This window comes from Mauremys reevesii, linkage group 1 (assembly GCF_016161935.1).
Source record: "Mauremys reevesii isolate NIE-2019 linkage group 1, ASM1616193v1, whole genome shotgun sequence".
Classification (NCBI taxonomy): Eukaryota; Metazoa; Chordata; order Testudines; family Geoemydidae; genus Mauremys; species Mauremys reevesii.
In genome coordinates, this window is record NC_052623.1 from 170906081 (window position 1) to 170919577 (window position 13497).

General features: G+C 41.5%; 1 protein-coding gene across 2 annotated transcripts; it reads right to left on the reverse strand.

Annotated features, from left to right (window-relative positions):
• Nucleotides 1-1477: 1477 nt before the first annotated feature.
• Nucleotides 1478-13162, reverse strand: N6AMT1 (N-6 adenine-specific DNA methyltransferase 1). 2 transcript variants are annotated; one of them, XM_039520759.1, is made up of 6 exons: nt 12986-13159; nt 10906-10992; nt 9660-9750; nt 6894-6977; nt 4904-5045; nt 1478-2290 (listed from the first exon to the last, which is right to left on the reverse strand). In XM_039520759.1, the coding sequence occupies exons 1-6, from the start codon at nt 13114-13116 to the stop codon at nt 2184-2186; spliced, it is 642 nt and encodes a 213-aa protein (XP_039376693.1). In that variant the 5' UTR covers nt 13117-13159; the 3' UTR covers nt 1478-2183. The 2 variants fall into 2 exon arrangements, with proteins under 2 accessions (XP_039376693.1, XP_039376694.1); XM_039520760.1 differs by lacking the exon at nt 6894-6977 and having other exon boundaries at nt 12986-13162.
• Between the last annotated feature and the right edge of the window lie 335 nt (nt 13163-13497).

A 13497-nucleotide genomic window follows, 5' to 3' on the forward strand; every position in this document is an offset into this window, starting at 1 on the left:
TAGCCCATACGTCTCAGAATTGTGGGAGACTCCGCTAACAGAAAAGAAATTATTGACTAGAAAACTTAAATATTCTTAAATATATAATATAATATAAATAGAGCCCTTTGTTTTCAGTTTTTATTTTATTTAATTTTTCCTGGGAATTAAGTATTACCACCACAACAACAAAAACAGGTGAAAATCAGTGCAAAAAACTATGAATAACTTTTCTGGGTAAATAATGGGGTTTATTGTGGTGGACAGAAAGTCGGGGGGAAAAAGTATTCAGTAGATTAATGCTTTGAATTTTATTCATCAGTGTGGTTTGCAAAACTAAAACAGAACTCAAAACACAATGATACCTGTGAGTTTAAGAAAACAAAACTTTTCATTTGAATAAACAGTTTTACTATTGTAGACTTAGAACTATTAGCTTATAAATATTTACTTTTAAAAACTGGGCTACACCATTTGCAGCGCATACCCTCAACTTCATCCTTTTCTCCTGTTTTTGTTTTTTTAAAAACTTTCAAATACTTCCTTGTGTTCTGAAATGTATTCTGATATAGATTTGTTTTCTTCCCATTTTAGTGTCAAATCTTAAAACCGTTATCCGCTAACAGCTTGAAATATGTACGTGGTGGACATGAGATTCATCAGTATGTTCAGATGCACACACACTTCAGAACTTGCATGCTTGTTTGTTTATTGTGTGTATCTTCTAGACCGGGGTAGGCAACCTGTGGCACACGAGCTGATTTTCAGTGGCACTCACACTGCCTGGGTTCTGGCTGCTGCTCCGTGAGGCTCTGCACTTTAATTTAATTTTAAACAAAGCTTCTTAAAGATTTTAAAAACCTTATTTACTTTACATACAACAATAGTTTAGTTATATATTATAGACTTATAGAAAGAGACCTTCTAAAAACATTAAAATGTATTACTGGCATGCGAAACCTTAAATTAGAGTAAATAAATGAAGACTGGGCACACCACTTCTGAAAGGTTGCTGACCTCTGTTCTAGACTAATACATTGCCTTACTTCAACAGGCAGCTTTGCATAGACACCCAGACTAATGCATTGTCATAATACATATCTCATGCAATGTATTGTATTTTTGAATAAAGCAAGTTATTTTTTATATATTTGAATGATACAAAAATAGGGTGAAATCAGAAAAAAAATGAATACTACTTTTTGTAAAATCCAGGAATTTTTCCATAAAAATCAGTTTAAACTGAAAATGAAGAGGCTTAAATATAGGGAGATGATCAGATCATACAAGTCTCCATCCCATATATTTTATGGTGCGTTAGTATAAGAATGGTATCATACCATAGTCCTAGATGGACGTGCTTTATAAAGAACCGTCACTTGTTAATTTTCTATACTGTGACAGCTAGGCTCTACTGAAAATACTTTTAAACTAAACCTTCCTTTTTATAGTCTAAAATTAGTCTCCACCCTAAAAGAATTTTGTAAAATTAATTAAATTGAACTGAATGTTTTACATTGTTTATTAACCCACCATAGCATTTAGCTTAAAGACCCTGGATGACATATAGCAGAACTCCATATTGGGTACATCCGTTGGAATATTCATAGCAATAATACAGTAGCAAGATAAGATCAAGAGTTTTCCGACTATGTCAGCAAAATTAGTTTCTATGCACTAGGCTTTTGGTGATTCTGCAACAAGTGCAAAATATAAGACTGAGGCCATTAACCTCAAGATCAGTGGCTTCTTAAATACTAATTTAAACTAGATATCTGTACAGAATAAGTACCATAAGACAAAGTACTAAAGCAAGAACACTGTTTTGAGAACCCCATAATGAACGACAAAGGTTAACAAGTATGATCACAAAAATATTCCAGTTATAAAACAAAATACATACCAATGAATTTCCCCATTTTAAAGTTTACATTTCAGCTACTGTTCCACTATGCTACATAGAAAACCAAGTCCAGAAACAACTGCCCCCTCACTGATTACAGATCACAGTGGGTTGACGGCCAGGTTAAGGGAACAACAAGGAAAGTTTTGCTAATTTTCCTGTAAAGGTCAGGAGACAGGATAATTTTTTTTTTCAAAATCTGTTGAGTTATAGTTTATCATCACAAAATAGCCTGACCATTGTAACACCATTCATGTTTAACTTCCATTGCTGAAGATGTTTAAAGATTTAAGAGCAGTCGTCAGGACTTGCTGAATTTGAGAATTGAGAGAGTTTCTCTTCCTGCTTGTCTAGAAAGTACTCTAGTACCTCTTAAACCATATTTCTTCATTGTTTCCAAAATTTCATCTGTAATTAAAAATGTACAGCGTTACAGTTCAGTTTGTGTTAATCACCACCTAAAAAAGCCCATCCTGTCTTAAACTGATTTATTTGCTAAAAGCAAATTACAAAACAAAAGATTACATAGGCTCATAAAATATCCATCATGCTCCTTCAGGTGATTAGAACAATTTTTAAAGCAGTCATCCAACAAAACCAAATGAACCTGGCTTTCTACTAGTGGAAATGTTGGATTTTAATGTCTTTGAAAAATATACTAAGTACTTAATTGAATTGATAAATAAGTTTAAGATTAAAAAGGGTGCTCAAAGTTTTAAGTGCATGTATGCTTTTAATATTCTATATATTAACAGAAAATCCAAAATGAGTTAAGTGCAGTTATACTGAAACTGCAAATTAGTTAGAATCATAGTATAATGATTTAATATTCCCATCTTAACTAACTGCTTCAATTAAAAAAAGTTTCAGCACTATACTCAGGTTTCAAGTACTTAATAAAAAGGACGAGGAGTACTTGTGAAACCGTAGAGACTAACAAATTTAATTGGGCATAAGCTTTCGTGGGCTAAAACCCACTTCATCAAATGCATGCAGTGGAAAATACAGTAGGAAGATATACATACACACAGAACATGAAAAAATGGGGGTTGCCATACCAACTCTAATGAGACTAATCAATTAAGATGAGCTATTATCAGCAGGAGGAAAAAAAAACTTTAGTGATAATCAGGATGGCCCATTTCAAACAGTTGACAAGAAGGCACGAGTAATAGGGGGAAAATTAGCATGGGGAAATAGTTTTTACTTTGTGTAATGACCCATCCACTCCCAGTCTTTATTCAAGTCTAATTTAATGGTGTCCAGTTTGCAAATTAATTCCAGTTCTGCAGTTACTCGTTGGAGTCTGTTTTTGAAATTTTTTTGTTGGAAAATTGCGACTTTTAGATCTGTAATTGAGTGACCAGGGAGACTGAAGAGTGTTTAGGTTTTTTTGGTAAAATTCCAGCAGAGTACAATTACAAGTCTGATATTTGAGCCCTGTCTGAAAATGTTCAAATGTGGGAGTGCCCTGGAGTAATTCTACACTTCAGTGTTAGTTTCACTTTAGCAGATGAAACCCCTATTTCCCATACTACTTGGGTCAGTGTTGTAATGGACAGTATTTTTCCCTGCATATACTGAGTAGTGGCTTGAACAAAGAAGGTTTTATAAAGGCAGAAGCTCTGATAAAAGGATGTGTACAAAGCGCACAAATTAATTTGAAAACCATACAGTAAAAACTGCCAGAAAGGGTAGGATTCACAAGTGGGGCTATCGTGTAAAGTGTCTAAGCACAAATTTAAAACCTCATATCCCGGCTCAGCTGCCACCTAACCTTGTAGTAGCCTAAAGTAGTAGTAGCCTAAAGTCCCTAGGCACCTCAGTGTTCACTGGTGAAGTCCCCAAGGTGCCTAAATTTCAGCCAATGGGCACATGCTCAGCTGCCTCAGCCCTGACACCACCAAGCAGCTTGGCACCTTAGGCTCATGCCTAAGCCAGAGCAGGATTCACAAAGCATTCCCTCACTTAGCTCACCTGCCGAGCGCAATCCAGTACACATGCTCAGAGGCTGCCACAGAGCACATCTACTTGATTGGGCCCCGCACAAGACACAGTTGAGGAAGAGGCAGTGCTGCCCCTCCCACACACTTTTCTCCCAATAGTTAGAGTACTCACATGGGATGTGGGAAACCTGGGTTCAAATCCCCACTCTGCCTACTGTGGAATAGGGAATTGAATGTGGGTTTTCCACATCAGTCCCCTAACTGTTGGGCAATGGGCTAGTCTGGGGTGGTCCTCTCTCAGTCTCTCCTTTCTCCTCTCCACTTTGTATAAAAGAGTTAACTATTCATTGAAAAAGAGAGAATCTCTAAAGTCCAGTGGTTAGGGCACTCGGCTGGGAAGTGAGAGCCTCATGTTCAAGTCCCTGCTCCCAATCCACCAGAGTGGGGATTTGAACCAGTGCCTCCAACATCCTGGGTGATGCTCTAACCACTGGGCTATTGGGCATGCAAGGAGGCACTACCACCATTACCTTGATTTTTCTTCAAAAAGGGATGACCTGGCTTAGGTACCCAACTCCAGGAGAGGGTTCACTACTATGAATTCCAAGTAGAGGGAGGTGCCTCCATTAAGGCCAGAGTTAGGCATGTAACTCCTTTGAGAGACAGGGCTTAGGCCACACCCCTCTCCTTGTCATTTCCTATTGGCTGGTTTAGCATGCTGACTTCTGTGAATCTTTTTTAGGCACCTAAGTCTCCCAGTGCATTGTATAGGGAACCTGACTGCCTAACTTAGCAGAAGGGTGCCTAAAAGTTGGGTGCTGCAATGCTCAACCAAGTCCTCCCTGAGACTCCAGCCCAAAGTGCTTCCATACTAATAATTGTTATTAACCAAGTGTGACTTCCTACTGCCATGTACAGGCCCTCTCATTTCTCTGAGATATTACTCAATTCAAAGTTTCCCATTCTTGCGTAATAGTGGCAATGTCTGATTAGTTATAGCACCTTAGTCTTGTGCTCATAGTTTTCATGTACGCATTAGTAACATATAGTTTAGCAAACCAAAGGATTCTATTACCTGGGTTGTTCTCTTTAATTGCAACTAAATAGAATAATCCTCCTGTTGAAAGCAGGTCTGGCACTAAAGGAAAAAGTCTATCCATTACTTCTCTGCCATTTTTGCCTCCAGCCCAGGCTGCCTCTATGCCATGGCTTTCTACCTAGGAGAAATTAAAGGAAGATGATTTTTTTACTAATGGTTTACATACAACTATAGAGTGCCATATATGTTCATGACACGTTAGGAAGAGAATCACCACAGTCCCTATCCTAAGGAGCTTGTTTAATTAAAATAATTTCAATCGTAAAATTGCTACATGGCAGTTTAGTTTATGCAGCATACAAGCCAAATTTCAGACTTATCCTCCAAATAGATGAGCTCTGTTTAGATTTAAAGAAGGTCTTTGTTGACACTGTTTGGAAATAGACACGTTTTGTAACATTCAAAGCATATACTTTCCTCTAGATGCATACGGAAAGTATTCACATAAATTACACCAAGGATGTGTCTACATTGCCATAAAACACTTGTGGCTGGCCCATGTCGGTTGACTTGGGCTCAGGACGCAGGGCTATAAAACTGCAGTGTAGCTGTTTGGATTTGGGCGGGAGCCTGAGCTCTTGGAACCTCCCCCTTCACGGTTTTATATACTCCAGTTTACAGCCCTGCATCTTGAGCCCTGTGACCCAAGTCAGCTGACATGGGCCACCTGTTCATGTTTTATTGCAGTGTAGACATGACTCAAGAGTCCTGAAGAATACAAATGAAAGACTAAAATTAGAGCAGTCCAGAAAAAGGAATTTCTGTCCCATAGAAAATGTTGAGGTTTTGGAAAAATGTAGTCCCAATTTTGGACAAAAAAGTAAATAGCTCAAGATTTTTCACAAGCCAGAAATTCTGAACAATTCCATTTTGGGAGAACTAAAACAGAATTTTTCAGCTTGCCAACTGCCCAGCTGGATGCCTCATGTCAATTTTCTGTTTCTCTGTGCAGGCAGAAAGAGCCTTTGGGCAGGCTGCCATGGGAGGGGAGAGCCAAGATGCTCATCCCTGAAAATTCTGATTTTGTGAAAATAGAAAATATCTGACAGATCTAAATGAAAATCTCTTAGGGCTTGTCTACATGCAGATAATCAGGAAAGTTAAGGCAAATCAACTAAAGGTGTAAAGTCAATGCACATAAATTAAAGCAAGGTTAAACCTCTAAGTGGATCTCTCATTCAGGAATGAAGTAGAATTAATTCACTGTATCTTTGTCTACACTAGCAATTTATGTCAGTATAACTACGTCGCTCAAGGGGCGTGGAAAAGCCACACACCTGAGCGATGTAGTTATTCTGACCTAACCCCGGGATAGACAGCGCTATGTCGGTAGGAGTGGTGCTCCTGTTGACACAGCTACCACCTCTTGGGCTACCTATGCCAATGGGAGAAGCCCTCCCATTGGTGTGGTAGCATCTTCACTGAAGTGCTACAGCAGTGCACCTGCAGCGGTGCAGCTACCCCACTGCAGTATTTTAAGTGTAGACAAACCCTTAATCAGAGTTACAGAACTAAAGCCACTTTACTCCTGAATAAGTGCACTGACATGGGGGATTAAGCATGCTTTAATTTATGCGCCCTGACTTCAGACCTTTAGTGATTCCTAAGTATCCCTGTGTAGACATGGATTTACAGAATAGCCCCAGCAATGATGGAGCAGTATTTTGTGGAACTGTGGTCACTAGTGTCTTTTATCTCTTATGCAGAAAGTGCAGTAAGGTGAATGATTCATATTTACTGCAAACAGTTCTGCTATCACCATTGGCGCCACATGACCCCTCACTACTTTTTCAAAGCACTGCAATTCAGGACACAGTAGTCTGACAACTGGATATTACAAACCAATTTATCATATCAGAAATTAATAATTTTTCATATCCACTGAGCTGCAGAAGTTTTTTTGGGGTTTTTTTTGTTTTTTTTTTTGTTTTTACATTGCATCGCCTCAAATCTCAGTGATCTCTACCTCTTCAGAAGGGGTTACCACATACGGTGGATTAAACAGTAGTAGATCAACCTTCCCATTTAATCTCGGTAACAATCCTGTGACCTAGAGATGAAATTGAAGTAGGAAACAAGTTAGCTTTACTTAGGCAGTTCTTTTATTAGCTACATTTTTTATTTACGACAGGAACACACATTTCCACTTCTCATTATACAACAGGTATTGTGAGACTGCAGATTTGTCATATATGGGACTAAAATGAGAGATTAAGCTTTGAATATAATCAATCGTTATCAAGACAGGACGAAAATTAATAGGTTTACGAACAGTAATACACTATTGAGATATAGAAAGTGTCCTGTACCTAACTATGAAAACCTGACTTATTTAAAATGACTTAAGCCAAAACAGACTGTTAACTAAGATACTTCTTTGTTATTTTCTGTATTTTCTGGGAGTACAAGGTAAACATTTTGTAAAACACAAATCTGTGCAATTTCCCATAAATTTAGCCAGCCAACAAATGGTGACCACGTTGGCACTATCTATTTTTCTTATCTTTTTAGTTACCAAAACCAAAAGTCAATAATAGACAATATGAAAAAAATTATTTCAAGGACCCTTACTAAGCAAATGTTTTAAATACATGTTAATTACAGAATACATACGTTACTTAGTAGATAATAATAAAGACGTCCTGGCTGCGAGATAATAATCAGTTTAATAAGTGGGCAAATTACAAGATTGAGGAATTTATCTCAATAAGGGAACTAGATTATTTCTCTATCAAATCAAGCATCCCTTCTTCTAGGATGACTATACTGCAAGTGATTCCTCATAGGAAGGGTTAGATCATTTCATATTTTTATAAATTAAAGTAAGTAGAGTTGGGACCATTCCTGTTTCACCTCCCATTCACAGCAATGCATTAAACTGTCCTCTTTGGTTCTGAATAGCTCAGCCTCTAAATCAGTCTTCAATGTGCAAGGGCAGCCCACAGAATAGGACAAGTAAAAATATAAATTTGTTGCATGATGACATACACAACAGGGTCCCAAAACATGAACTAGAGATACAGAATAGTAAGAGGATGAAAGAAAAACCTATACTAATTAAAAGAGCTTGCTTACAGATTCATATCCATCCCAGTTCAGAAGTGATTAAAAGTTTATCATCTGTTAGCTGTTCATCAACTACTTCATACAGGCCTCTGTGTACAGTCCAATTCCCAAATGAAGCGTTCATTTATTTCAGCTAATTCTAATTATTGGCAATCTGTCACCTTTCATTAAATTTAAATTCTCAAGATTTTTTTTTTACAATTTAAAAGAGCTTACGGAGGAAAAGGTGAAACTTAGTTTCCCATAACGCATTGCTTGGAAGTTTGTTTGTTTTTAAATCATTAGCAAACAGAATTTATAACAAAAAAACATTTAGACTTGTGCATTGGCAGAGCATTATTGTCATAGGGACAACATTAATAAGAAAGCTCCAGGTGCTCACAGTTTCAAATCCAATCCCTGATTATGCAGTATTTGCTCTATATTTGTACTGATTTAGAGTCTCATTTGAAGTATATTTTCTTTTCAGATTCAGTTTGGTCCCTTATCAGCTGTTTTGTCCCTCTCTTTTCATCAACCTTTCTATTTAGGTTTTTTTTTGCATGAGTTTTTGAGGAAACAGTGGGCGCTGTGATCAGTTTTTACTTAGTTTTCTGTAAGCTTGCAACAGTGTCTAAGCTACTGCCATCCACCAGAGTACTTTACAAATTTAATAAAACAAATACTCATATATTGTGGCATAACAGACTGTTGTGCCTTACTAACATATGGCTGTAAATTGCCCCCGAGTGTGCTGGGTTCTTTGGCTGGCTGGCAGGTTTGTTGCCCCTATTTGGGCCCCCTTTGCAACAGGGTGGGCAGGAAGGTAAAATTTACCAGGACAGAGCAGGGAACAACAGGAAGTGGCTGGACCAGGTTAGAAGGGGGACACTGTCCTTTCATGTGCCTGGGGGAAACTATACTCTGCATAGTTCCAGAGAAACACACTCTCACTGCAATCAGGCTGGCACACCCACCCTCCCAGTGATGGGATCCGAGTAGGACTTGGTTTCTTCACGATCTGCTGTGAGCATGACGCTACTCAACAACTTCTTCTGGAGCTGGAAAGGAATTTTCTCCTCACCACCATATTGGATGAGGTGGGGCAGGTTTTTTCCATCTTCTCCACAGCAGATAAGGGACCCAGTGGGGTAGGTGAGGAAGTTAAGTCAAAATGTCACCACTTAGTAACAAATGTGTCCAGTGCTCGTTATAGAGGGAATACGGGTCTCAGATTAAATGGATATGGAAGTGGATTTAGAGGAAAGCATCCCTTTAGGTAGCTGGGGAAGGAATGCTGGGGCTCCTAACATGAGGTACAGCGGGGAGCCAATCCCTTTCTTGTTTTTCACCCCGCTTAACCCCTCATACGAGGGGAGGGTAGTGGGATCCCAGCAACAGGCTGGCTAGGACCAGATTGAGAAAGGGGGAGGGCTGACAGCAGCCCTCCCGAGTAGGTGGAAACAATTAAGGAAATAATGACGACCTGCTGTACAATTTATTGTTGGGTAATCCCGGATATGTTAACTGAATAAAACTGTGGCCTAATTAAAACATATCCATTGCCCCATGTCTTTCTTTCAGCATGAAGGGACAGTACTTGAATGGTTACAGGCAAACCTCCCACTGTACACTGTAAGAATTGCAAAACTATCAAAAGGTCCAGTTATAAGAACTTGTATCTTACCAAGTCAGTAATTACTGGGTGAATGTGAACTTTGTTAAGTACAGCTGTCTCCAAGGTACAAGAAGCTGCTATAGGGTTGATATCTGTACATCTGAAAGCAAAACATTCATATCACATCAACATTACAAGATATAATTAAAAAATGAATGTAAGAATGTGAATGCTATTATGTGATGTAACATCAAGCCTCCTGTGTTAATGAATGTGATTCCCCTGCTCACACACACATACTCACGCTAGCTCTCATCCAGTTAGCACAAGTATAAATAGCAGCATAACTACGGTAGCAGCAGCAGAGGTGTAACTGAGCTATGCTGAGTACATACCCACTATTTTCACCCCATCTTGCAGTGTAGACATAGCCTTACTGAATAATCATCATCCAAGCTTTAAAAAGAATATACGATTCTTGTTACTCATACTGTGACTATAATGTATTAAATTTCATACAATAACACTATGCTAAGAAAACTTTAAGGGTGCCTAAGTACTCAAAAGTTAAGGAAATGCTAAAGTTAAGGATGCATGCTCAGACATAACTATAACTTTGTCCTCATCTGTGGATGCATTACAATTGTCTTGAATTAAATTATCACATACTATTTCTCAAGCAATGCAACATACTATAATATCAAAGTTTTCTACATTTTGTGCTCATATAACTCAAAAGGCCAAGAGAATTTTACCAGACTTTCAAACAAAATTTGGGCTCAGAACAGACATTAGAAATTCAGCCTAAAATGATGTTGTCTGTGAAAACAAGTGTTTATAACGAGACTGCCTTTTCAACTATGGCACTGCATAATAGGTACTCAGTGAGGCCCGTCACTGCAAACTCTTGTGCATTTGCTTAATGTTACACATGTGAGTATTCCCACTCAGCTCAACAGAACAACTCACATGAGTAAAGTTAGAGACAACATGACTACAGACTGAGCTCAAACTAGGAAGAAGGAATTTCAGAACTTTAGCCCTGGCTCTACTACCAAACCAATAGGTGGTCTTGAGCAAGTAATTTAGGGCCAGATTTTCTAAGCTATTTAGGTGTCTAACCTCTCACTGAAATCAATGAGGGATAGGAATCTAAATGTCTTTAGAAATCCATTTGTAAAATGGAGATAATACTTCTCTACATAGTTGGTGACTGTAAAATATTTTGAAATGAAAAGCACTACATATTGTAAGAGCGACGTATTCTTATATTATTAGCTGCAACAATCTAAAAAAATGGTATTATAATACTTACATGTACAATGAACTAGGTCCAACAATGGAAGCCAGAAATGTTGAAACCACACCTGATCCAGCTCCTACTTCAAGGGAGATCTCAACTCTAAATTTAAATAAAAATAATTAGTACAAAGTGAAAAACTTTTTCACTAGTAGGGTGGTGAAGAACTGGAATGGGTTACCTAGGGAGGTGGTGGAATCTTCATCCTTAGAGGTTTTTAAGGTCAGGCTTGACAAAGCCCTGGCTGGGATGATTTAGTTGGAGATTGGTCCTGCTCTGAGCAGGGGGTTGGACTAGATGACCTCCTGAGGTCCCTTCCAACCCTGAGATTCTATGATTCTATGATGATTAAAATACCCACTTCACAAGAGTATCTAGGACAGACATATGCAGGTCTGGATCAGGCAATGCTGTCAAACCTGCAGCCACTGGAGACTCCACTAATAATGAAGTTTACTGGTCATACTGCCCTCAAGATCAAGTTGAGTGGTGTGCCATATGATCTGCGATGTGCTGACTGACAGCTCTCCGGTGATAACTTGTGTCCCCTGGGGAATCAAAATATTTCCTACTTATCACAGCCCCCGCTGGGGCACATTGTAGATTTCCTTCCCTCTGTTAACAGGAAGCATTCATTGACAACAGCAGTTCTAGACACATCTCCACCTCCTCCACCAAGCAGCCATGGCATAAGAGTTTGGAGCAGGTCACACTGAAACTTGGGATCCCAAGGATATGTCTACACAATGCATTTGGTGACAAAATTGCACTAGCAGGGCTCAAGAGAGCACTCTAAAAATAGCAGTGTGGATGTTGTGGTTCCCGTTGAGACTCAGGCTAGCCACCCAAGCTCAGATCTAGGGGATCAGGTGGGCTTGAGAGCGCAAGCTGCTGCCCGAGGTGCAATGTCCATGTTATTTTTAGTGCACTAGCTCAAGTTCCACTAGCCTGAGTCCAGAGGCTCACTCCCAACTGCAGTGTAGACATATCCCAGTGACTATTCTAAAGGGTCCACATTTGTTTGAGCTGGCTGTATAAATGTATAAATAATAGAAATTTCAAGACAAGCAACAAGATTATTTCATTGCATGGATCCCATTCAACTTAAATTATATTTGCAATGCACTTTGAGATATTTTGAGTACGAAAAGGAGCAACACAGGACCAAGTTCTAGTCGATTCTATATTTCAATAAATTAAAAACATTCCACTCCTCACAGAGTAAAACTGATTTAATTATGTTTGTGCAACATCATTTCTGGAAAAACTGACCATCACGCCAAAGACTAAATTACCACAGTAATTTGAAACCCGGCAGATGTTTACATTATTTACTGAAACTACTTGGACCTCTGAGTAGGGTAACCACCCATCCTTAATTGAACGGGACAGTCCCCAAATGTAAATTTCAAGTCCCAGTGCCAGGTTAAATTACTCCAGGACAACATTTATCTTGGATTCCCCATAGCATCACTCTGTGCCTGCCCAAGGCTCAGAGGCAGCACCTGCCTCTTTCCAGTATATGTGAGAGGAGGGTCTCTCAAATAGTCCCCCCACTCACAAGGCCCCACCTCCTGCTCCTCCTCTTTCCCCTGAGGCCCTGCCCCAGACCAGACGCCAGAGCTGGCCAGGCTGTAGTGAGAGTTATCCTGGAAGCCCAGTTTGCTGCGGGGCGCCTTGGACCCTCCACCTGCCCTTGGTAGTGCACCATGGGGTCGGGGGGGAGGGGGCAGGGACAGAGGCCAATAACTGCTCTTGGGTACCCCAGCCCCCACCAAGGACAGGGCTCCCCACGGCAGCCCGGGCTCCCTGAATGGGCTCTGGCATGGCGGGGGCTGGGGGTCTCAGGGCCCCTGCGTGGGTCCCCGCTTTGCACTGTGACAGGCGGGTCGCCCTAGCCGGGGCAATCCGGGCCTCTTTCCCGCCCGCTGCAGCGGACCCCGCACCAGGCGGCCCCTGCTCGCTACGCGACTCGGCCGCGGCGGGGCAGCACCCACCGGCCCGGCGGCGCCGCAGACCCTGGGACCCTGCCGGGCTGCCCCCGCCACGTGCTCGCGGCGCCCCCTGGCTCCTCCCCCGCGGCTGCTGCTCGCACCCCGCGTCTCGGAGCTGGGCCGCGTCCTGCTCCAGCGCGTCCAGCAGCAGGTAGGTGTCCTCGGCCGGCGCGTACACCTCGCGGAAGGGCCCGCGCGCGCCCACGTGCGGGTGCCGCGGGGTGGGGATCATGGTCCAGGAGCGCCCCCTTCCGTCCGCGAGAGAGTGCGCATGTGCGGAGCCCCCCTCCGCGACTCACGCTGTCGCGAGGGGGACACGCCCACGCAGACTGCTGCGCACGCGCGTAGCTGCCGCTGCCGTCGCTACTGTCGCGAGGATGAGCCTCGGCCCCGCCTCTCGTCCTCCAGGATCCGGCAAATCGGCGGTCGACTGAGGTTCCTTAGGGGCGAGCGCAGAGCAATGGATCCCGCCTTGCTCTGTTGGAACGCCCGGGCTCGGTGCCCGCGGGCGGCGCGTTACCCTGGGAGCTGCCCCAGAGGCCGGGCGGGTCACGGGCGGTCAGGGCGCAAGTGCTGAATGTCGGGGCAAAATCTTCTCCAGCTGCCCGTCCCC